The sequence below is a fragment of the Ambystoma mexicanum genome, chromosome 11 (assembly GCF_040938575.1).
Source record: "Ambystoma mexicanum isolate Mex_15411 chromosome 11, UKY_AmexF1_1, whole genome shotgun sequence".
NCBI lineage: Eukaryota > Metazoa > Chordata > Amphibia > Caudata > Ambystomatidae > Ambystoma > Ambystoma mexicanum.
The window spans coordinates 1189210660-1189235293 of record NC_090934.1 but is presented as its reverse complement, the minus strand read 5'-3'; the positions used below and the strand labels follow the sequence as shown (position 1 = coordinate 1189235293).

At 43.2% G+C, this 24634-nt stretch overlaps 1 protein-coding gene across 1 annotated transcript in view; it reads right to left on the bottom strand.

Annotated features, from left to right (window-relative positions):
• SCAMP5 (secretory carrier membrane protein 5) overlaps positions 1 to 24634 on the bottom strand; it is a 197768-nt gene that overhangs the window by 124979 nt on the left and 48155 nt on the right. The window contains exon 2 of the mRNA XM_069624519.1: positions 18970 to 19066. Coding sequence (XP_069480620.1) covers positions 18970 to 18976 — 7 coding nt within the window. The 5' untranslated portion in view covers positions 18977 to 19066. The remainder of the gene's footprint in view (positions 1 to 18969; positions 19067 to 24634) is intronic.

Below are 24634 nucleotides of genomic sequence, written 5' to 3'. Positions count from 1 at the left end.
CTCTAATGATATACAGACTGGGTTGCCCACTGGAGTGAGTGACGGGTGTTTGAGCCAATTGGCTATGGCGGAACATCGAGAGGAGATTAGAACCTCCATTAAGTCTTATGTCACACATTCCTGGGGTGCTACCTGGTTCAATAGGCTGTAAAGGTTCCTTGATGATACAGGGTGCTGGTGTGGGAACAGAGTCTATTGTACTAGGAAATGCAAAAACGGTTTTCACTGGCGAAAGACACTTCCAAGCTGTTCCAAATCATAATCCATGCCCCGCGCCCGGATTGCAGGCCGATTCATCTGACTTGCATCTGCCTTCAACCATGCCCCTCCAATCAGTAACCACCTCAAGAGTCCCTTTGCATCAACAACATAACACTACGCAAGCTTATGCTCAACTGCTTCAGCCTGAAAATCCTGATCAGATCCCATGGCACAGGACCTCCGAGATATTATAAAATCTTCAATCGCTGCATATATTGATGAGACCAGCCAGTGTTCAAGATACTGGAAGCAATCAAATACAGCGATATCCTGATGTGAGCCAGTTACTGAAGGGGCCGGTTCAGTTGGCTAACCGGGTAGTATTAGAAAACGGTATACCATCTAGACCTAATTTTGCGACTACTACCCAAGGCCACAATATTAATGTTATGGATGGCAACAAGCAGTACACTAAATTCAAATCTCACTGTTTGGTGATCAGATGTCGCGAAGAACCCGATCCTAAATATGTACTGAATCGGGCAAGCATTCTGAACATATGCAGTGAAATTTCATCCTTGTCAGCCTTATCAACAGATGTTAATCTGGTTGAATTTACTAATATAAAGGATCCATCTGAGGCTAGAATTCATCTTCAATCTGCAATTGTGATGAATATTTTGTGGCAATCGAAAGCAGCCTTATAGGATCTGGGGTTTTATTTATTCCAAGATCCACTCATCGCAAGTAATGTGATGGAGAAAACACAAATCAAGACATACCAATCTAACAAGAACAGAGAATCACATCAGTTAACTATGCTCCAAAAATGATAACATCACACAAGATCGTAATAGAATGCCATTGAAAGCACAGGCAGCTTACTCTCGTGGAATACTAGAGGGCATAAGCACTTATTTGACCTTGCAAACAAAGACCTGGCAAATTATGAGCTCATAGCCCTCCAGGAAACCTGGTTTACTGAATGCCCGATCTGGGCATCACACAATATTGTAATAACACCGGCCATCCAAAATACTAGGGGACGACCTAGTGGTGGACTTTTATTAGCAATCAGTAAAGCTTCAAGATTTGAGAGTGAGCAATTATCTCCCCATCTATATATTTCCAGATTGTAAGACTGCACAGAAATAATGAGATCTTGGTAATAGTCAACATTTATTGGAGCAAAGGCAATGTTACTTCAGATTCGTTTTTTCGGTCTCTGAATATGATTCTTGACTACTTAACCCTTGAGTGAAATATTCGTCAAACTATAATAGTAGGGGATCTAAATCTGCACTCGATATCACAAGGCGCTCAAGAACGGACTGTTGATGAACTTGTTTGGTTAAACATCATGGATGAGAGAGGGTTTGTGATGCTGAATGGTACAATTGTGGGGGATGTTCCTGCTCACTTTACTTGGAGTAGGGGGTCTCAGCAAGCAATCCTTGATTAGGTCTTTGTCCATAAGAATTTTTTAAACAATGTTCAATCCCCGCAAGTGATTAAAACTAATCTTAGCGATCATAACAAGCTTGCTATGTGCTATCTGAGACACCAAGGTATCTTTGCCTATGGCTGAGGTTTCTGTATATCCGAATCTCGTAAATAACAGCGGCACACGAGTGAGATGGAACGCGAACAGATTAGAACAGTTTCATTGTACGCTCCTTGAGTCAGCAAGGTCAACAAATTGTCATGTTGCGGTGATGCAATTGTTTAAGCAGCTAAAAATGCCAGACTTGAGCGTCTGACACAAACATTGTCACCCCACTGATGCCACATTACAGTGCAGGAAAGCTTAATTACGTAGTGACTTCCGTAATTTAAGATTCTTGCCAATAGCCAATCGTGCCTTAGGCAAAAAACTCAAGGCCTCTTATGGAACATGGCTAAAGGGTCAGCGATCTTTGCGCTATCAACGCAATGGGGAGATTATGTTGTGTCATATACTTAAGTCGTCCACTAGTGGCATATGGGCATGCTTGGACGAGGCCACACAAAACACAGGATGCTTTCCAGATAAATGCCATCCTAAATGCGATCTGGAAGGACCATTGTGGCTTGCTCTACTCCTCGCCATTCCCAAATCTGATTCCAAATACAAGTACTTTAGGCCGGTCCCATCACTTCATTATCTCCACCGATGATATCCAGTTGTGTATTAGAAATGTGAGTCGATCTATGGCCGGACAGCCTTCACAATGGCACACTCAAAGATCATCCAAATGAATGGGCAAGGATCCTCTATCAGAATAAAATACTCATGACAGGTGTTATACCCGATTCGTGGAGGAGTCTATCATCCTACCCATCTTTAAAAAAGGAAATTGCGATGATCCAGCTGCCTACCGCCCAATAGCGCTTCTGGATTGCCCGTCGAAATTTTTTGCACGTTTAGTGTTGAATAAATTTAATAGCTGGCTGGATGAAAACATGTTTCGTGATATGTTTCAGACTTGGTTTCTGCCAGGGAATGGGACAACTGTTAATACTATTACTCTCACGAGCATCATTCAGAAGGCATTCCAACAACAGCAGCCATACAGCTTTCATAGATTTTAAAATGGCGTTTGACGCTGTACCTCGTGAGCGCCTTATCAAAAAATTGATGGATAAGAAATGTCCATGGTTCATTGTTAAATGGCTTATTGACTTACACACAGATACCACCATTCAAATTAAATTATCCAGCAACTGTCTTTTATCTGACCCAATCAAGACCACGTGTGGATTAAAACAAGGTTGCCTGTTGGCCTCAGCATTATTTACTTTTTTATTTCAGATATTGGTATACATTTCGATAAAATTGTGACAGATTCACCAAAAATGTATGGGGTCAATGTAAAATACCTGCTCTTTGCTGACGATATGGTGCTTTTCTCAAAGACTCCCAAGGGGTTACGTGCACTATTGTGTGCCTTGGATGCATATACTAAGAGGAACTGTATCACCTTTAATTTGAGCAAAACGAAGATCATGCAATTCAGTAAAAAAACTGTGGAATGCCATATATAGATGGCCTCTACAAAACATTAACCTCATTTCAGTTTCCTCCTACATTTACTTGGGAGTCTATATAAGTAATTCAACAAACAAGCACGCTAATCATCAGCCTCTAAGACACGGAGGCTGTCTTGGGTAAATCGTATCAATATTGGGCAATAATAGAGGGTTGTTACTGGAAACGTGCCTTAAACCTTCCATTGTCGGAACCCATTTTCATCCTAAGGCATGAGCTAGGACTTCTATCTCTTTATTCAATCTACAAGTGGAAGTTATGCTCGTTATATCGGAACTGTATAATGAGCGTCAATCAACCTGGCCTGTTAGGACTTATAGCAGTATATCTTAAGATCGGACGATGCATTTGCGGTATGCTGGAGAAGTAAGGCTGAAAAAATCATCACCAACACCGGCTTTTCTTTAGCATTACTGCTAGGAAATCCCGATAAGGCGAAAAAACGGATTTGGGAAGATGACTAGACAAAACTAGGTCAGCATGTTTCTTGTACCAAAAATTTAAGATTAATCCGTTTGCCTTAAAACGATATGGGGAAACAAAGTTATCGAATCATGTTCCCACATTCCCGACAACGGAATGATTACCTCAGATTCCGTCTCAATATTTGGCCCACAAAGGAAATTCTGTGTGCCCGCAGAATTATACCAAAAATGATGCACAGTACCGGTTTTGTCAACTTGCCACAGAAACAATGCAGCACTTGTGCATGGAATGCCCGATGTTGCCAATGAAAAGAATTGCATATTTTGAACATCTGTTTTCTGGGTATATGACTGTCTCAAACACGTTGTTGGAACCTGCTATTTCATAGTCCTCTAAAAATCGTCAGATATGCCATATTGAATTTTCTTTATAGCCTGGGGCTTCAAGGCAAAGTGATTACATAGAGTTGTTTGTGAGGAGCTCACTAGATATGTTTTAGGTTATACATTTGTTATTTATATTTTTTTCTTTTTCTCTTTTACATAACTGGCTTTTTTAATTATGAATATGTATATTTAAATTCACAGCTGATCAGGTAATATTTTGTATATGTATATGATTTTTGTTTTCATTTTCTTTCTCTGTATTGCAAGATTTTAAGTTGAAAAATCAAGGTTTACTTGATTAAATCAACTTTGAATAAAGAAAAATGTTTTAAAAAAGTAATACAGAGTGTCCGAAAGATCACTTTTCCACTGGGAGCCAGTGGAGATTTTTTCTGGCAGTGGAGACGTGATCTGATCGTTTGAGACCCTCTGCTACTCTCACTGCGTTATTTTGGATGACCCGAGTCTTGGCAGTTCCCTTTCCAACGCCCTGAAGAAGGCTATAGCAGTAATGCAGGCCCCCATAATAGCTCTTGCGATCGATGCACAGTTGGATCTACTAAGGAACGGCCTAATTTAGACCAACAAAAGAAGTATCCTGTACTGGATACCAGCCCACTGATATGCCCTTTCATGGAAAGAGCCTGGTCCAGTACCACCCACAGGGTCCCCATTATGAACTGTAGTGTGGGAAAGAGAACCATGTTGCAAGCCCAGAGCTGGGAGAAACTCTGGGCAGTTACTGAAAAATTATTATTTAGATATCTAAACCCTTACACATTTTTTCCAAGTATTAAGTTAGGGCCAGGTTAGATTTGGACACAGACAGAACTTTTAATTTGGACATCCTGACACAGGCTTTCCTCAGTTTGTAGGTAGAGAAAATTCCCCTTAGAATAGGGCATGTTAGTCCTTTTTCCATAGCGTATTTTCATTTAATAAAGGTTTGTAGCCAAAACGATACATCTGTCTGCGTCTACTTCATGATGCCTTCACAACAGCCAATGTGTGCCTCAAAAAATCCCCTCCCCCGCCTCCCAAATTATTCCAGTTCTCAGATGGCACATACTATCACACCAGTTCATTCACACCAGTTCATACTTTTGCCTACTTACACCAATGGATTAGAAAGCACAAATATCTTTATAGTGGATTAGCCTAGGCCACCTTGTCATACCACCATTTGGGGGGTGGGGAGGGGATTATGCTGCCCCATTTTGAAGGTTAACTTTGTTGCCCCTCCCTCCTTGGTTTGAGGATCTTGACTTTTTCTGCTGGAGTGCCCCTGCAACTAATGCCCTTTAACCCTGCTGCCCTATGGTAATGGCTCCTAGGACCAGGGTTCTTTTTAGGCAACCCATTTTGGCCTTATGGTGATCATATCACCCTAAAATGGTTTTGAGGAGCAGGCTGGTGGGAGCTGAAAATTAGGTTATGCTTCACCAGGGGTGCAGCAGAGTTATACACATTTGCTTAATATTGCAGGTTCTTGTTGGGGTTGCAAAATCTAGTGAGTATTTACCAGCACAGGTATTCCATTCACGATCAGTAAAAAAAGATTTCTTATACATTGTCCGTTACATTACAGGACATTTCTTTCGTGACGTGAAGCACTACAAACTAGAGCATTCGCGCCAGGATTTAATCCAGCTCACCGGTCCGCGGCCCCTGTTAATACAGAGGAGGTGAGCCCCGTGGTTTACAATTAAATGCTGTGGCTGTATCTTTTCACCCATTAGGTTTTTTTAAATTACACAGATGACAATCTAAGACTAATTGAGTCTTTCATGATTATTTTTTAGAACCGAGGTTTTTCAGCCACACACCCCCATTTGTGTATGTTTGAAGAGGCAACGCAGAACCAGCGGTTGCTCTCCGTCTTGAAGAAGGTTGATCACAAACTAATGGACAAGGGGACCTTACCCTTGTAGAGAACTCAACCGAAACATGCCGACAACAGTTTTCTAAACCCCTGAATATAGAAAGAGGGTCACATTATAAAATGACAAAGTGTAAAATTGACATTTATGTTAAATCGTGATATTAATGTTATATCACCGGTGTTTTTGTAAAGGTATGATGAATGCATGAGGAAGTTTGATGAGTGAAGAGGTTATGGAGGGATGTGCCTTCGGTATAGAAAAACCAAAATTGCTGATGTAAATGCTATTTATTTTTCTTATGTAATTGTTTATGTATAATAAATGCAAACGCTAGTTTGATCTAAAATAGTCAGTCATCATCTCTGGTCTAGTTGGCCCAACCCTTCTATATTCTGATCCACCTGGTCTTACTACCTCAAGGTACGAAGCCTCTATCTAGAAGGGTGGTGGGACACAATACCCGACTCTGCTCGTCGCCTGTGCCAACTTTGGTCCCCTCCACGGTTGCCCATGTTTTAGTACTGTGTTCTGCTGACTGCTCCATAGCCCCTTTAACTGCCTGCATCACTTGGTCTAGTTCCTCAGTCAGTCTGGTGCATTCTCCGTTGTTGCTTCTGCCACTGGCTGGTGTGTCACCAATTCGTTTTGGTTGTCTAGGTAGTCAATGTTCTAGGTTGCAAGTCCATATGTAACAGATGCTTCAACTCAACTTGTGGAGGAAACTGAATTTACTGGGTTGTTTCCCTGATCCAGAGCCATATTATCCTAATCTGGAACCGCACTTTCCAGTGGGTGCTAGGATGGTGGGTCAGCCATCGGATTGCCCATCAGGGGTCAGCCTGGTTCTGGTGGTGGTGTGGTTCTGCATATCTCCGCTCTACCCCCGTTTGGAATTCATTGGACCAAATGTGGCATTGCTTCCTTTCTGAGGCTTCTGGATCCGAAACTCTCCGTATGGAATCTCCTCTCTGAGGTCCTGGTGGTTGGCGGCACCTTTCTCCGCACCTCTGGGGCAAAACAGACTTGTTAGACTTCACCCCATAACTGCAGTTCTACCAACTGAATGTGTCCCATTATTGCCTATACTACAAACACCCTTAAAGTGACTTGAAGTTACTTACCTGAACATTGGCATTTCTTCAGTGCCCCCCCTTTTAGGGTTCCCTTTTTCTCCCAACCCCTTGAATCGCATCTCCCACATAGTTGTGGGCATGCATTTATGAGTTGATCAGGTCTCTCCCGATATCCTTTTCTGTTTTTATTTAATACATGCACTGTGTCCATTGTGTTACTTATTTGACATTCTAGTTAGAACGTGAGAATTCAGGGTTCAAAATTGAGGCGAGCTGGGAGCTATTTAGCCCTTGCTTCTAGCACGGTAGAGCCTGGTTAGCTTGAAACCAACTGCTACCAGGAGCTACTTTTTGACATTCACTATGAGTATGCTAATAAAGAAGAATCAAAACTAATATATATATTTAAACACAATGGTTCATACAAACTGGGCACAAAGTTAAAAGGAGCATCTTTGGTAGCTCCTGGTTCCCCAGCAGTAGCTCCTGCCTACTGGGTGATGCCCGACACCTAGGAGCTGGTTTTAGCTCCTGCTCATTGAATCTCAATTTCAAACTAAGTGTACATTTCTCAGTATACCAGTGTAGTGTATTCCATCTGTGTAAATATGGGAAATAACTTCAATTCAGGTCTTCGGACCTCCTTGAGAAGGACTGCTATGTCATAGTTACCACTTTAGAGACAGCGGTCCATCTTGGTTGGAAATCATGTGATCGAAAGATATGAGCAGGTTTTACAGCCAGAAGTAATGTTGCATATGGAATGGGAATGGCATTATTAGAGGTCAACAAAGTGAACCAAAATTAGGAAAACTGTCGCTCTCTAAACCAGGATTACCATTCCAAGCCATGTCCTGTTCTTGGATGATTTGGTGAAGGCGAGGAGTGCATTTTACAGTAGTTCTATGAAGGGTTTTGCTCAGTCATTTTAATGCCAAAAGGGTTTAAATTACAAAAGTAGAGAAAGAGCTGAAGACTAAAGGGGCCATCTGTCAGTTCCTGTATCCAAGGGTGTTTTATGAGCCATGGTTTCCTTTTTCTGGCCGGTTAGGGAGAATTCTCAGAAATGTGCCAATTCCTCTCTACCTCAGAGACCCCTAGCTCTTTTGCTGGACTCTAGGACTTTCATTTTTACCTAGAGAGCGCGAGACCCTTTTTCCCACCATCTCATGTATTTTAATGTGCTTTTAACTCGGTTTCTTTTGGTTTTTGGAGTCTGACAAACTCCATTGACATCATTTTGCATGGTAACGCACGGCACCTTCAGTGTAGTGCTACAGGGAAGTCTTTCAGATTTCCCCAATGGTTTAAATACCTCTCGGATAAACTACTGTTTCCAAGAGCAGTAAAGAGAAATTGACTTTACAATTGTAACTTTCTAGACACAGCACACACCATCTTACAATGGGGTGCTGGAGGGGTTACTTAGTATCCCCTTTATCTAGCTTCTCATGTAACATTTTTATGTTACCCTTAACACAGTTAATGGCTGGTAGCAGTTACTTTGCTACCTCAGTGTGTCTTTACCACGGGCTGCGTTCACAGCTGCAATAAAGCACCCTTTGGTGCTATTCTATCAAAACGGCCCTGGTCGTCTTTTTTTTGCCATTTCTTGTTGTTTAGGTCCTTGAGATTTACTCTGCGTGCCAGGCCAGGTTTGGTGCCTTCGTTAGTTTTGTCTTTAGCGGGATTCACAAGTGAAGCCCACCTCTGGCTCCAGGGTGTCTGGTGGGGGCAGGAAGTCAGGGAGGTGCCCGAAAGTCCCTGTGCTTAGTCTCCTAGGAGACAGGAATGCACCCCTAGCCGATTGGCCGGCTGGCTGTCTGGCAAGGACAGCCACCCTGCTGGGTGATTGACAGCCAGGCTGGAATGAATGGGAGAAACCTGCGTAAAAAGCAAGGCTTTTTGGCTTGGAAGGCAGAGTCGACCACTGGACGAAGGAATCTGACGAAGAACTTGAAGAAAAAGCCTGCTGCAACTCCTGGACCGTTGGTTTGCCCGGTAATGCCCCGTTGCTGTGCTGAAACTCTTCTTTCGTTTTGACTAGAGAAGCCCTGCAAGAACGACTTCTCCCCTTGAGTTGGTGGGACCAATCAACTCCAAAGTAAGCCACCTGGACATCCTTTGCAGAGCTGGTTGAATTTCCATTGCAGTCGCTGCTGGAACCGAATAGCCAGGGAAGAGGAACTGTGTGCATTGCTTTTAAGTTGGCCAAGAGCTCCAAGAAGATCCTGTGGACTCCCAGAGCCTGAGCCCCCCTCAGAGTGCGGGACCCCAGAAGCAAGGAAAGTCACCTCGACAGCCAAGAACCGCGGTGTAGCTATGTGCGGTAGAAGCAAGGAGCTGAAACACCGAAGTGCCACTTGTTTGAAGATTACTGGTTGCTGTCGGTAACCATCCCATTGCAGTGCAGGCGTCCCCAGACATCCTCCCCACGACCGAGGCCCAGGAACACAGGATCTTTAGAGCTGCACTAGAACAGAAGTCATCACCTGCATTGTTTTTCTAACCAAAAGGTACTGTGAAAGTGTAAGAGAACTTACCTCTTTCTGTAGATCTGCTTCTACTGCTCACAAGCCTAACAGCTTGTGGCCCTACATTTACATTGATTCTTCTTTTTCACCAGACTTCTAAAACATTGTTCAAAGACTTCTCTTACTTACCTGAAAGAAGTGCTTCAGCTACATAGACTTTTGCCCATTGACTTTGGCTTAGCCTGTTTCCACTAACTCTTCTCCGACATTGGGGAGGGCTGAAAAGTATTGACTGCTTAAGAATATTTGCGATCTCTTGTTTGTTCTAATAACCTTTTGACACTCATCTCAGTACATTCTAAATGCTAACAGTAATATATCAATGTCCACAGTGTCCTAACTATTGATGTCACCTGAGGGTGTAGGAAGTGTCTGTGGGGCATCCCAAATGGGGTTTGCTGATTTAGGAACTAAGAGTGTGTATTTTGAAGGTATTTGTGTGTTGCTATTATATTGCTCTCTTCTAAAGAAGGCTTCTTCAGATGACCAGTAAATAAATCATTGTTTTATCAGGAAACCTTGAGTGCAAGTGGTTATTTGAATACTTGTCACTGTGAATCTTTGTGTAACCATTCTACAGCTCACATTGACCCCTCTTGAGATAAGCCTGGCTGCTCTACCACACTACCAACCTGTGTAGTTCAGACTTATACCAAAGGTTCGGTCCTACTGCCAGGAGGCTAAGGTTGTTGCAGTGCACCCTAAGGGCACTACCCCAAATCTTTACCTAACATGGCCCAAGAAAGAGCATAGCAAGTAATAAATGTAGGTCTTTCAAATGTCAGTATGTCAGTGGCAGCCCTTTTGTGCTATTGCAGTCAATCTAAGAGTTCTGAAGACCCAACGGCTATACAGAGACACAAACCCCAATTCCTACCCAATCTGCCGTTTGCTCCAAACTTGGAACCAAGAAACAAGCTATCCCTCCCACAGGTGCAATGTGTAAGTATTTTGTGCTTGAAATAGTCAATTGACGAGGAGGCAGGGGGGGGCGATCCGGAAGTACAAAGTTTGGAAACCAAAGCGCCTCTACCCTTGCCCAGAGTCTATATCCCGGCAGGTAGGGTGCGTACAACTAGGTCTTACTCTCTTGAATTTAGGACCCCACACTGAGGGCAAGTGTATCAACAGTAAACCTTTCCATCCATTTCCCTCATCCCCAAACAACCAGCCCTTTTCGGGAAAGAGGTTCAAGCACTATTATCCGCAGTTTATCTTTAAGCCGCAGACACAGTACCAGTCAGTGGATTATAAATGCTTCAAATTTTAATTATTACAGTTTAAATTACTTTCAAGCTTTAGTGAATGGAGTGCTATTCAAAGTAATCAGAAATGAGGGACTATTTTTGGAACATTCCAGCAAAAGCCATTAGTAATCTGATGGATGGGAGGGCTATTTTGATGGGGATTCCAATTCAATGTGTCTTGCTTCTCCCACCTACTTCATCCCAACCATTTGGGGCACAGATCCACAAAGCCCTCAATAACAATCATGATCATCCCAATTTGCATCCATGTCCTACTCCTTACACCTGAAGGGAACACAGTCAGCTCTGTACTTTAAAACAGGCCTCAAAATGTGCGTTCGCTGCTAGCCATTGTTAAGTGATGGACAACAAATTTTGGGCGAGTAAGGAATGGTGTGCTGTGTCAATGCAAATTATTTTTCAAAAATAAAAAAACACAAAGGAAAAAGTATCTAGTTTGTAGCTTGCAACTTTTTTACCCCTGCATTAAATATTGTGCTTGTAAGCATGTCAGTACTAAAGAGGGTCAGGGCCGACCAGTGCACCAGATGAAATTTTGAGAATCATTTTTACAGAGTTGAAAAAGTTCCATTACCAATTAGAGTATTTTATAAGCAAAAATGTTTTACTGTAAAACAAATGTTTTTGTAATCAATCTTTCTTTGCAATTATTCATGTGCATTAAAAGAGAGCGGTTTTCCTCTTCAGATAAGGACATGCTAATAGTGTGTTCCTGTGGCCCTACATGTACTACTGGTCCAAAACATCTACGTGGAGCGGTCTGGGTAAAAGCAAGGGTACAGACTCCTTATCTGTCGGATTACTGTATGTGGGGAGTATTTCTTTTCCCTTTTTCTTTCTTGGAAGTATTTGCCTATTTTAGGGCCTACACTTGAACAATAACTCCTTACGTTTAGCACGAGCGCCGACTAAGATCCGTAGTGTTGAGAAGGTCCTTCACTGCAGAGATCATCCTTACTGCACAGATGGAAACCACCAGTTGGAGATGCCACACATTAAGTTAACAGCATCCCTCCTTCGGGCAATGCACGATGGCAGGTGGCCTTTTTTCCGCTCTCATTGAGCTAGGTAAACCGCCTTAAACAATACACGGATGTTGCTACAATTAATGCTACAATTAATTGTGACTTTGCTGGCATGCAGGAGGTTCCGAGTCCAAAGACTGACAAAAGCTTTGGATATGTTAATGTTTAACAGTACACACTACTTGAACCCAGGTGCCATGGCTACAAGAAGGTATAAAAAAAAGTTGCCACTTAACGTAAGGAAAATGCATTTTTTTAAAACTACATGAGAAGTTCAAATAATCCAATCTCCCCATATGTCGAAATGAAAGCATGAACTTGATACAATGTGCTTTTCAAATTCTTTTATAATTTCCCATGCCAAGCAGACGGAAATTTGAATCACATTTTAAAGCATTGTACTGGACATGCATTAAACTAGGAGGAATGGTGGGATCTGCCTGCTGGAAGACCATTATTTTTTGGAGAAGCCATTTCCTACTCAAGCCTCTTAGTAAGTATAGCCAGGAGCCTGGAAACCCCTACTATCGTCATGTAGCGAGGTGCAGTTGCGTCATTAGGACTGTAAGGTAAGAATGTGTGCAGTCACACTGAGGCCATACAAGACATATCTGCTTCGTATTAGGTAACCCGCCTTTTGGTATAAAGCTGTTAGAGATATATGGGGGATTGAACCGTAAGGTGGTGCGCCAAGACCACTAATAACTTCCGGTAAGCTGCAGCGGCACAACTCGGAGGCAATTCCCCCTTACACCTCTGTCCCAAAAAGAGTCCGTTATTTGTAGTTGTGCCGTCACTTGCGCTACAACCTTGAAATTGAGAAAACACGCTTGGAAATTGTCATTCACGATTTAGGAGTGCAAGTTCATGGTGGCTTTCATTCGTGTGCCTAGTAACAGCCCTCAACCTCAGGTCGTCCTCTGGCTGTGCAATATAAGTTCATAATGCATAGTAGGTAAGAACATATGTTAACGACATACATATATGTCCCATGTGATGAAAAAATCCTTTCGTTTTGATATATACCCATCTTCAGTATGCTGGGTGAGGCGTTGGGAACAAATGACTTCAGCAGCGTTCATAGTGGAGGGCACACCAAATACTGAGTGGCAAGAAACCAATACCAGACCTCCCCCAGTCCGAACCCAGCCCGGATGCTGCTCCCATGGGATCTCGCTCTTCATAAAGCGAGGGAAAAGGGAACACTGACCTACAAGGGAGATACCATCAAACTCTTTCCGAATTTCTCGGATAAGGTGCAGGTGTCCCGAAGACATACATCGATGTAAAGAAACGACTGTCAGAGAGGGGAATAAGATATGCCATATTTCCCGCCAAGTGGAACGAGGGACACCCCGGGCTGAAGCCAACACTGTCCTAGAATCAATGCCATGGAACTCTAAAGACCGCGTGGAAATAATGGGCGATATTGCGCTCAAGTGATGTATGCTTCTGTATTAACAATGGATGTCATAATGTGAGAGGACTTTAAAAATGGTGGCGGACAAGGAACGACAATTGTTGTAGTGAAGGTGCGATGGGTGGCTGGGTGCTAAGCTGCCCTCATGCGGAAGCCTAAACCCGTTAATGAGGGTGAGGTAGGGAAATGGGACTGGCTAGTTGGGGTTACCAGCAGGGGTGGTTGAGGTAGTAGTACTACTGGGGAGATGGGGTTGCATGTAGGGGAGCATGGCAGGTGGTTCGGGGGAATCGCTCCGGCTCAGTACTGGATATTTTTTTCTTTTTCTTTCTATTGGGCTGGATGATGTAGAAGTACTAGATATACATTGGGGCATCCAGACATTTACTACGAAGAAGGTGCAGAAGTATGGCCGCAGCACTTAACGTATGACATGGAACATTAGGGGTTTAAATTCCCCCCCCCCCCCCATCTAAAATCAGTCAATGTATTGTTATATATCCAAAGCCATCAAGTTAATATAGCGTTCCTCCAGGAAACACATTTGAAACCATCTGGAGGGGCAGAAATTTGGACAAAGGTGGGTTTTGTCATTGCCATTTCGCCTCATATTCCTCCTATTTGAGGAGGGTTTGCATACTGATACAAAACAGTCGGGTTTTGCCTCATTGAGACCATCAGTGACCAGGATGCACGAGCAGTGATGGTCCTGGGAGCTATAAGTGGACAGGCAATTACTCTGGTCAACCACTATGGCCACAATCAGCACTCAGTGGAAACACTGGAGTGGATAGCCCAGCAATTAGTTGAGCACACACCTGGGGTAATTATGTTGGCAGGAGACTTTAATGCAGTGTTGGAACCAGACCTTGACAGGACTGGACTAGGGCCACTGCCGAGGGCGACCTGTCAACTCTAGGATCTATGTTGGACCTGGGAGTGAAATGATATGGCATTCTAGGCATGGGGGTGAAGGTGGCTACATGCGTCACTCCACAGTGCTCCAAATCGGCATCCCTATTGGATTATTTCCCGATTTCAGACACAATGGTGGGCTGGGTGACTGAGGCCCCAATATTGACGCATATGTTATCAGATCATGCCCCGGTGGCATTGCTCCTGGAGGTGCCAGGGTGGGAGGCCGCCCTGGGTGTTTAAAAGTGAGCGACGATCTGATGAGGTGTATCGCACTGGGATAGCGTCCGCTTTGAAGAATGCAGGCTCCATTGATTCATATACAGTACTATGGGAAAGTCTCAAATGTTTAATCCGGGGGGAGTATATCTCAAAGTGTATCTCGAAGGAGTCTGGAATATTAAGGCAAATTCGAACAGAATTTGCCAACAGGGAGGTGGTACTACAACATATGCAGGCAGAGACTGGGACTATCAATGTGCCAGTCAGGCAGAAGGAGATTAGAAAGGAACTAGCTAATTTCAGAGAACTGGTGCAAAGGGAGGTGACGTTTTTGTTGTGGAAGGCGGCTGTTCAGTAATATGGGAGGGGCAACGCCCTGGTAGAATGCTCGCAGGAGCTGCAAGGGTTGACTTGCCGAAGACACATATCCTTTCTGTCAAGACTAAGCGGGGAGAGCTGCGTCATGCGGATAGTGATATTGTTCAGGAATTCGGTGCATTTTACACTCACCTATACTCCTCACAAACTCGGGTCTCGCAACCAGAGATACATAGTTATTTAGATCAGGTGGTGCACAGATGAGGAAAGAGTGGTTGAATCGTCCCATGACAGTGCAGGAAATCCAACTGGCGATCAATGCACTTTTTTCTGGGAAGGGCCCTGGGCCTGATGGTTTCACGGGCGAGTTGTATAAACAGTTTGCATCAAAGTTAGCCCTGTATCATCTTTTAGAGGTATATCAACAGGCTCTGAGAGATGGTGAATTACCAGAGTCTGAGGGAGGTGGTGGTCGCAGTGTTGTTGAAACCTGAGAAAGCAGCCGATGATGCTTGTCTTACTGCTGTATCTCACTCAATTTAGATAATAAAATCCTAGCAAAGGTATTGGCAACACGGGCGGCGCCGTTGATGCATAGGCGAATACAGTCGGATCAGTTGGGGTTCATACCGTGGCGCTCCACCTCATATGGGCTAAAATGGATGTTTGGTCTAATGTTTGTGGTTCCGAAAGAGGAGTCTGTTGAAGCGGCATTACTGGATGCTGGAAAGGCATCCGACTCAGTTGAGTGGCCTTTCCTCTTCACGGTATTACGGAGGATGGGGGCGGAGTTCATATCTGTTACCTCCCCTAGCTTTACACTCTCCCGTGACAAAGATCAGAGTGAATGGCCAGCTAACTCAGAATATACTATTGGAGAGAGGCCCACAACAGGGATGTCCCCTCTTACCTCCACTATTCGCTTTGGCAATTGAGGCTCTGCCGAACTACTTCGGGAAGAGCATGTCCACAGGGGTATTCAGTTATATGGGCATAAATGTGGATGACAGTCAATTATATTAAAAACATGCATGATCATCTGGGATCGATTATGAGGGATGTGTTCTTCAGCGATTTCTCTGGTTTGAGAGTTAATGTCATGAAATCAGTGCTTTTCCCCGCTTACCAGCTGTACTGGGCAGTTTGCTGAGGAGTATGGGTTCCAGTGGCATATGGTATACACCAGATATTTAGGCATTGACATTACACGATCCCCAGAGGAGCTGTACAAGCGTAATTACGAAAAAGTGTTGGAATAAACTCGCTATGTGGTGTTCAAGTGGATGGGGCTGCTTCTTAGCCTGTATGGATGGATCTTGCTGGTCAAGATGGTCCTGTTAGCAAGGTTGCTCTGTCGAGCAATACGAACAGAGGTTACGTGATATATATGGGCAGGAAAGCGGCACGCGTATCCTGGGAACAGTTGACAGCGCCACTAGGGGCCTGGGGCTACCAAACTTTGAGATGTACTATGAAGTGGCCCAGGCAGGATTCTTAGTCTATTGGTTTGGGGACAGTATAGATGGGAGACATGTGGAGGTAGAGAGGGCCCTTGTGGCACTGTACTCATTGCGTGCGATTGTGTCAACAGCTCCTAGTAGATCACCCAGAGCAGGGAACATGGTGGAATTGACATGCAGATCATGGGCTTGTATGGAAAGGAAAGTGAAGTGAAGGGAGAAGTTGTGTATTCTCCCAAACATCCGGTTATACACATCCCAGGCATAACTTTGACCAGCGAATCGATGAAGCACCTGGGTATATAGTGCTTTCGGATCTCTTCCCGGAAGGGCAGTTTATTACTGTGGAGTAGATGCGTAGCAAGGGGACATTCACGTCACTAGATCTGTTTTTGTATTTTAGGCTGCAACAAACCCTGAAGACTTGTTCCAGACCTTTCCCAAAGAAAAAGGGGCGGCACCTATATTGGACGGAATGTTAGAATGGGTAGACACCAGTAGAATGGTCTACACTCTTTACAGCAAGGTGCAGGACATCCGGGTGGAAGCCTCCCGGAAGAAATGTGAGACCTCTCTGGGGGACACTGTCTCGAGATGTGGAGATACTGTTGTGCAGAGACAAGGAAGATGGCTCTTAAGGGTTGATTTAAGCGGATTCACTTCAAGTACCTACACCAATTCTAGTATACGCCTGCCAAACTCCACAGATTTTTCCCCCAGATACTTAATGCACTCGTGCCACTGCACCAGCAGACTTCATGCATGTGGCGTGGTGTTGCCCTCTGATAGGGCGGTTCTGGGATCAGGTTTACCATATGAGTGATATTATAGGGTGAGAGGGTAGAACCACTTCCGGGGACCACCCTACTGGGTGATACCAGGGGAATCTCGCACAGAGTGCATAAACTGGAGGGGCAACTACTGTTAGCTAAGAGGAGAGGGACAATGGAGTGGGGTGGATCTTGTGGTCCTGTGGTTGAGCGCTGGAAAGACGACATTCCTTACTTTAACAAGATGAAAATGCAAATAGAGTATGGAAGGATGGTACACCCCTGTGCCAAACCCAAAGACATATGATCCCTATAAACACTATCGGATTGCACAAGCTGAAGACTCTGTATAGGCACCGGGGGGGGGGGGGGGGGGGAAGCGGTGGGAGGGTATCATCCTGAAGAGCATATGTTGGGAGGAGACAGTTGCTGAGGAAGGACTTCGTTATAAAGCAAGGAGGAGGATGCATGTGACAAATGAGGTAGGACAGAAACGTTGCTATGAAGTCATATGGGAGAGGAGAGTGGAGTTGAGGAGCCAATTTGTTTTTTTACACCCTGGTGTATTCTAATGTGTTATAGAGACAGTAAAATTGGAGATAGTAATTGACGCTGATGGGATGAGGGCCATCCTCTGAACCACTGTTGTGTTGTTGAAAACAAATAAACATTTTAAATAATTACAGGCCTTGCACCAAAAAGTAACAATTTTGATAATCTAGGTACATTGCCTTATGTGCCAGTACATAAACATTAAAACAATGGCCACTCCGTGAAGAGAAAAAAAATACAAAAAACAAAGTGTTGATGACAAACGTACCAGTTTTAGATTTAAAGTGCATTTGAATATCCTCCAATGGGAATGGAAAGTCCATTTTGCTCTTCAAAAAATATTTAACTCAACTTCACAATTAGGGCGGAAAATACTCCCACATCAAAACCTTATCTAGAGCCCTTCACCCCAAAGCAAATCATAGCAAAGTGAATTAACTTTCACTTCCTTGTCAAATATGAAATAGGGGTGTCACAGTATTAGTTTTATGACGTTACGATAACCTTCTTGCCAAATGACGATAGATCATGGTTATCGCGGTATAGTAGGTGGAGTTAACTAATCTTAACAAATATTTTCTTAAAAGGCCATACATTGTCAGATTTATCATCACAAACAAAACCAGGCACCCAGGGCCAGAATTGGGTGTTTCAACATACTTTCCACTGAAATGCCACCCCTTGCTTCCACCAAACAGAAAAACACACGTATGGAGCGGAGGAGGGGGCGGAGGAAGCCCTGCTGCGACTGGCAAAGCAAACTTAATAGCTTTTCTTAAGTGGTCATTTAGGCTTTTAGCTCCCCCACTGGCTACTGGTGAAGATGAACATGTCATCTTGATAATCAGCATGCCACAGATCAATGGAGGCTGATGGTAGTATGCGCTTGTGCGCATATTCACACACGTCTCTCTTTACGTTACAGCCTTAAGTTTACTTGCGGGCCAAAAGGTGTTCAGTAATCAGACATGTTACCCTTTGGTATGGCAGCAGGGAATACCCACAGAGATAAGTAAATTTCGCAGTATGACTTATTATATGTAAATCCAATGATAGAACCAGGGAAATCCCCCATTGTCATATGTTTAGAAAACATTATCCATTATAAATATATAAACCACAAAGCCGCCAACCCAAAGTAAACCCTTTTCCTTCTTGGCACTGTATTTATTCTTCCTATTGCTAACATATTGATTTTGCGTCAGGCACGTGTGGTTTATGGAATGGCATTAAAAACTGCTCCAACTGAAACTACTTGGCAGATGGCACATCCAACAGTGCAAGACCAAGACTGCGCAGCACTTGCTTACTGCAGCCTTTACAAATCAGATTGAAAAGCACACTTAACGGTATGAACGTTATACCGGTATAAACAATGTGACGGTTATTATTGTTCACAGTATCTTTAACGGTATACCGTAATACCGTTACATCCCTAATATGAAACCATCTCATTCATGCTTGCGAGGCCGACTGAAGGATGCTTACCTCCCATAGTGGCTTAGAGACAGCAGACAAAAAGCCAAACACGTGAATCTCCTTACACGTTCTTGTGAGATAGGAAAGGCACCACTGTGCACGAGATCTAGGAGGGGGGAAAAGACAGAATCAATACAGTACACTAGAAGAAGCATATGAAACAAACAACGGGTCCATGGTCATCGTCCATAGTTCATACATTTGAACTCGACTTATCCCACTCAAAGCTGCCACCAGAGAATTCACCAACATTTGCAGCTACATTTGTGATTCCCTGTGCCACTGATGCCTTAATCAGGAGTGTTCAACAACTGTGCTTTAGAGATAACACGACCACCCTCAGGTTTACCCACCCTGGCACTCCAGGTTCCATTTTTTTGCACCAGCACAAATGTTGTACAGTAAGGAAAGCTATCCTGTTGATCACTCCCTTCTAAACCAACACCACTTACAGCTTGGAGGCTGATGACAGTTTCTTTTCTTACCAACTTTAAACATGAACCGATCGCATTTCTAAAATGGGCAACTGAAATGGCAAAACCAGACAAAGTAATGTAGAAGAACATGTTAAGAGTCAAAAAAGAAATGGTGTAGTTTATGAAGCAAAGCAAGGTTTCTTGAATTAGTTACATCTAGCAGTTTGGTCCATGTACACAGCCAAAAAGCTTGTTTCCACTAGTTTTAGTGTGTGCGAGAAAATAAACCCCTTGTTCGCCCAGGATCTTGCAAAAGAAAGAATGGATGTTGGTCAAGCTCATTTACAAGATCAAGGGGCGTAAACCCATGCCATACAAAATGTTGTATTGCATTCTTGGCAATGCTATTCATAAGCATAGCTATAGGGACATCAACAGCACTCCTCTCTCCTACTTAATATAGTTTAGACAAGTGTGAATCTAGCAGTAGAAGAGATTTTACCCACACCCCCTTACACATAGGAGAAATTGCTAAGCAGCGACCCTTTGTGAAGCAGAAACTGCGCACGTGAAGTAAGTGCACTGGCCGGCTGGTCGCTCTGTCTGTTGGACCTGCTATCAGTGCTCATTTCTCTACTTCTTGCCTCACGTGGATGTTGTATACACAATGAGAAGTTTCTTTTTCTACGACGCAGCGAAACGCCATCTGAAACTTTGCAAGTAACTATCCACCTGGATGTTTACATGGACGCTCGGGTATTTGGACCAAGTGCTCTGTTTTTCTGCTAAATAATTAAGGTCCTTTTCTCCATTGATAGGTTTCCCGTTGGCCAACGTGCTCCGGCCCCGCCCACCACAACTCGGCAGCCTCCATTTCACCTCGGTGCATGCGTACCTGGGCGCATGCATGTGAAGTGCGTAGTAAGTGAACTGGATGTTTGGTTGTTCGGTGTGAACAGTGAGCCCGGCTGGAACACGTAGGTGTATTTTATATTTGTACTTCCTTCTATGCGAGGCAGTTCAACCTCTTCCTTTGGAGTAATTGAAGTGGGTGAACAGATTGTATCATAGCTGCTGTTTGTTAAATTCTTATTCTGTGGGCCAATCCCAGATAACGACGCGCAGTGGCTGTGACTGTTGCCGGGGCAGCGCTTACTTCCGACGTATGACTGATAGCTGCGAGTTTAGTGTTGAATTGGCTGTGGCTGACCCTGTATAAGTATATTTTACCAAGAAGCAGTGCATTTTTGCAATGAGTGGTTATGATATCCGATTGAATCTAATGTGGAATCAGAATCCTTACTAGTTTTACATTTGGAAAATTACAAAACGAATATGGCTTCCAACCCGAGAAGCGGCGTGTAGTAAAAACGAAGAAAACAAAAACAGATTGATCCGTCGATACTTAACGCGCCGGGTACTGTTGAAGTAAAACCAGTTGAAAACACAAGCAATGTACCCTTCTCGCTGGGTATTGACGGACCTTGTGATCACCCGAAAAATAAAGATTTGTCCCTGCTGCAAGGCGAAAACATCAAGTGCCATGAGGTAGCCTTTGCAGGCTTTAAAGCGCAAAACGAATTGCATCCACCACCCAGGTTAGGCACACAGGATATTGCAAATCAGGAACTGGGCGATTACGATAACAGACCTATAAAAAGTTTCCCCGAGTATGCGCTATAACCTAATGAGTACATCTGTAAATTAAATTGTGCAGGTTGTTACAAGACCTCCCCTCAGACATATCAATCCTTGCCCCTGCATTGATGGCGAAATGTCAAAAACGTGCAAGACTGAGTGGATCCATCTACGCCAGTCACTGCCGCGACGGGCAAGACTGAAAATGTCCACCTTCACTTTAGGGACGCCGATAGTACTATTGGAATGCACCACCTTTAGGAAAAAGCAGTCTCGGGTTCAGTTGATGACAATGCCTTCGGCAAGTTCACCTAAAAGTAGTCCTCCAAAAGATGAAGAAACAAACTAAGAATGTAGAAGAACCGTCACAAAGTCTTTCACATATCCATGTTATCTCCTTCACCGCGGCCGCACAGTTAAATCCTACTGAGGATTTGCTGAATCTAGAGGCCTCACATCCAGTGCTATCAAGGGGGTTGAATTTGTTGGATAAGGGGCATGACTACACACTACAAACTACGAAACAAAAACAACATCTTTGAGGTTTTGTCAAAATAAAATAAACTAGAGGGATACATTTTTTCTGAGAAATATAGACAGGAGCATGGTTGTTTTACCTGTCCCAACCATGCCATCCCCAATAAAATAATCAATTGCCCAACAGATAGCATTGTCAATGTTGATCAAACACCACAAGTGAAGAAGCTACCATTTCCTTTGAATATCCCTTCCAAAACCTATCCTTTTGACTGACAGGCAATGGATTATGTACAATTATACAAAAGGTAGTTGAAAATAGTGAGAAAATTGATCAAATACGTTTTTTTATTCAGATTGAAAATTCTAGTCAAGGTGTTGAGCAGCCAGCCGAGTGTGTAGACTCATTGTCCCTAGTAGCTGCACAACTTGATAGCCCTACAGCCCTCACCATAATTGAGGCGGAGGCTGAAAGTAGACCCGAGCATCAAGAGGATACTGAATGCTCTAGGACGACTAGTAATTCTGAGACAGATGGTTTTTATCTAGAAAAGATAAGTTTGCATTTACGTGCATTAAAACGTAAAGCAAATTGACTGGCAGCTCAGCAGGCTACTGGCACCAAATCTAAAAAAACGTTAGCTTCACAAACAAAAGTAAAGGAGGTCAACACAAAACGGAAGGGTACCTCTGTTAAAGTAGAAGCGACTACGACCTAACTGAACTCACGGAAGAAAGCAAAACAGTGCTACAATTTGATAAGAGGCCTATTAGTGATTCAGCTCCCATAGGTACACTTGTGAAAGGCGCTGCCGATAGGTCAATAATGTGCCATAAGATAACTTCCTACCCAAGCCTTGATACTCAGGCGGTAAACCTAATTTCTGAGAAGCAAACTGAACCCATACCTATCCCGACAGCTCCACAACAAACGCAACTGTCAATGTTCTATAAACAGACTGTAAACAAAAAAAACAAAAAGGTGGGAGAATCACCACATGAAGCCAATGGACAAAATGCGATCAGCCCTACACGCCCCCTTCAACTGCCATCAGCAGCAGAGTGTGTAATAAAACCATCGGAAATTTGTCCGATGACGATAATCAATTGAATAATAACATATTGAAATCACAACAAACACTTACCTGTGCAGATAAAGACCAACAGAGCAGTACCAAAAGTATTCAACAAATATCACCTAATCAAGCAGGGATTGATAGTGAAAGCTCAATCAAGTCAAATATAGTTGGATGGCTTAGCAATGCCAGTATAAATGGGGATAAACTGCTTAATCGTTGATTAATTCTACAGGCATTTCATAAAATTCCAGCACTTCGAACACTTAATTCACGTGATATTGAATGGATCACGTTACCGGTAATAAATAAAATGACCGGATGGTGTGCCAATTCGAATCTAGAATTATAACGAAAGTGGTGCTGAAATACAAGACTGACCTTGAGTTGATTGGGCTGACACCGTATTTGACTCTGTTGAAATCATTTTCAATGAAACACATGAAGTATTAACACTTCCTTCAGGTCCAGGGGAAGGTAGACTACCAATTGGTGGACCCCTCGACCAAACAGTGATTACTCAACTGATGGCTCTGTCAAATATCAGTAAAGACTGGTCATGGTTAACCTATCTTGTGGTTAGTTTGAACGCCGCTCAAAAACCTACTCCAACAGATTAGCAAAACACTGTTAAAAATTGCTTCATGAACTCTTGTGGGTTTTCCAACTTGAATGCGTGGGCCAACTTTACATTGCCTCAAACACATTGATGTTTTACTGTGTCAAACTATGAGCCACCAAAAAATCCAAATTCAAGACTCTGTTGCATATCATGTTGAAGCATCAAGAGGTAATACTGAGAGACCCTATGGCGGTATCGCAATTTTTGTTAATACCAATCTTGACGTAAAAACATCCATTGTACATAACCCCTTACTTCTAGCGATCATGATAAAATTTGACCTTGAATTGCAAGTATCTTACCTTGTGATCTCAATGTATTGGACCCGGCTATCATTGCAACCATTTTTAAAGAGGTGTCGAGTCAGAACCGCGCCCGTACAATTATATGGGGTGATTTTAATGATGCATGGTGCCTTAATTCTTATGTTACATCATCCTCCATCTATGCCCTGTATGATTATTCTATAAACGATATCCGAGGGCAGCATTGGGTTGAGTATCTTGCACACTGGGAAATTTCTTTTGTGGGTTTGATTGGTTGACTCCTCTGGTCACTTGGAGGAGTGGCTCAAAAAATTCTTGTATCGCTTTCTTTGCAGTTTCTTCAAATCTGCTGGGATTTTGCAGCCAGGTAGTAACAATTGATCCTGGTGTTGGTGACCATCTTATGATCTGGTTGACAATTCAACAGATGGTGGTAGCCTTGGCAAACAATACCAATCAATGACCGCCTGGGTATTTCCCTGCGATGGAGCACTTTTCTTTGCGACAAATTAAATACTATGATTGAGAATAATTGGCTGCTAATTCATCAATGGGCCTACAATTGGGCTCATTACAACAAAAAGGTTTGATAGGCATCTGACTAATTCAAACCGACCTTGCAAAGTTAGCATATACTCAAAACTTAAAATAAATCACTCCCTAAAATATAGCAGGGAGATTACCTTTGCAAAATGAAGAAAAACAAAAACAAGTTGAGAAAATTAAAAATATATCTATGGCAGAGTTCTGTGCAAAGAAAGAAATCCTTTGCAATGCCTATCGAATTGTATCAAATTTAAGCACCAATGTCACAATCGGAACCAACAAAAAATTATTGCTAATTTAAGTCGCAATGATCGGCGATCCATATGGGTTATGCTCTGGGCTGACAACTAAACCGAGGAATGAACCATCTACATATATATCTGCAGAAACATGGAAGCAATTTTTTTCCTGTAAGTTAAGTTTCAGCTAAATATATATATATATATATATATATATATATATATATATATATATAATCGCCCAGCTGAGTATTTCATCTTATTTGATTATCCTGATCGCAAAATTACACCATGATACCGCTTACTTGGTAAGAGTTAATCAGGCTGGCGCAACGACCGAACCAATACCGACAGAGGTTGGAGTAAAGCAGGGTTGCAACCTGGCTGCAACCCT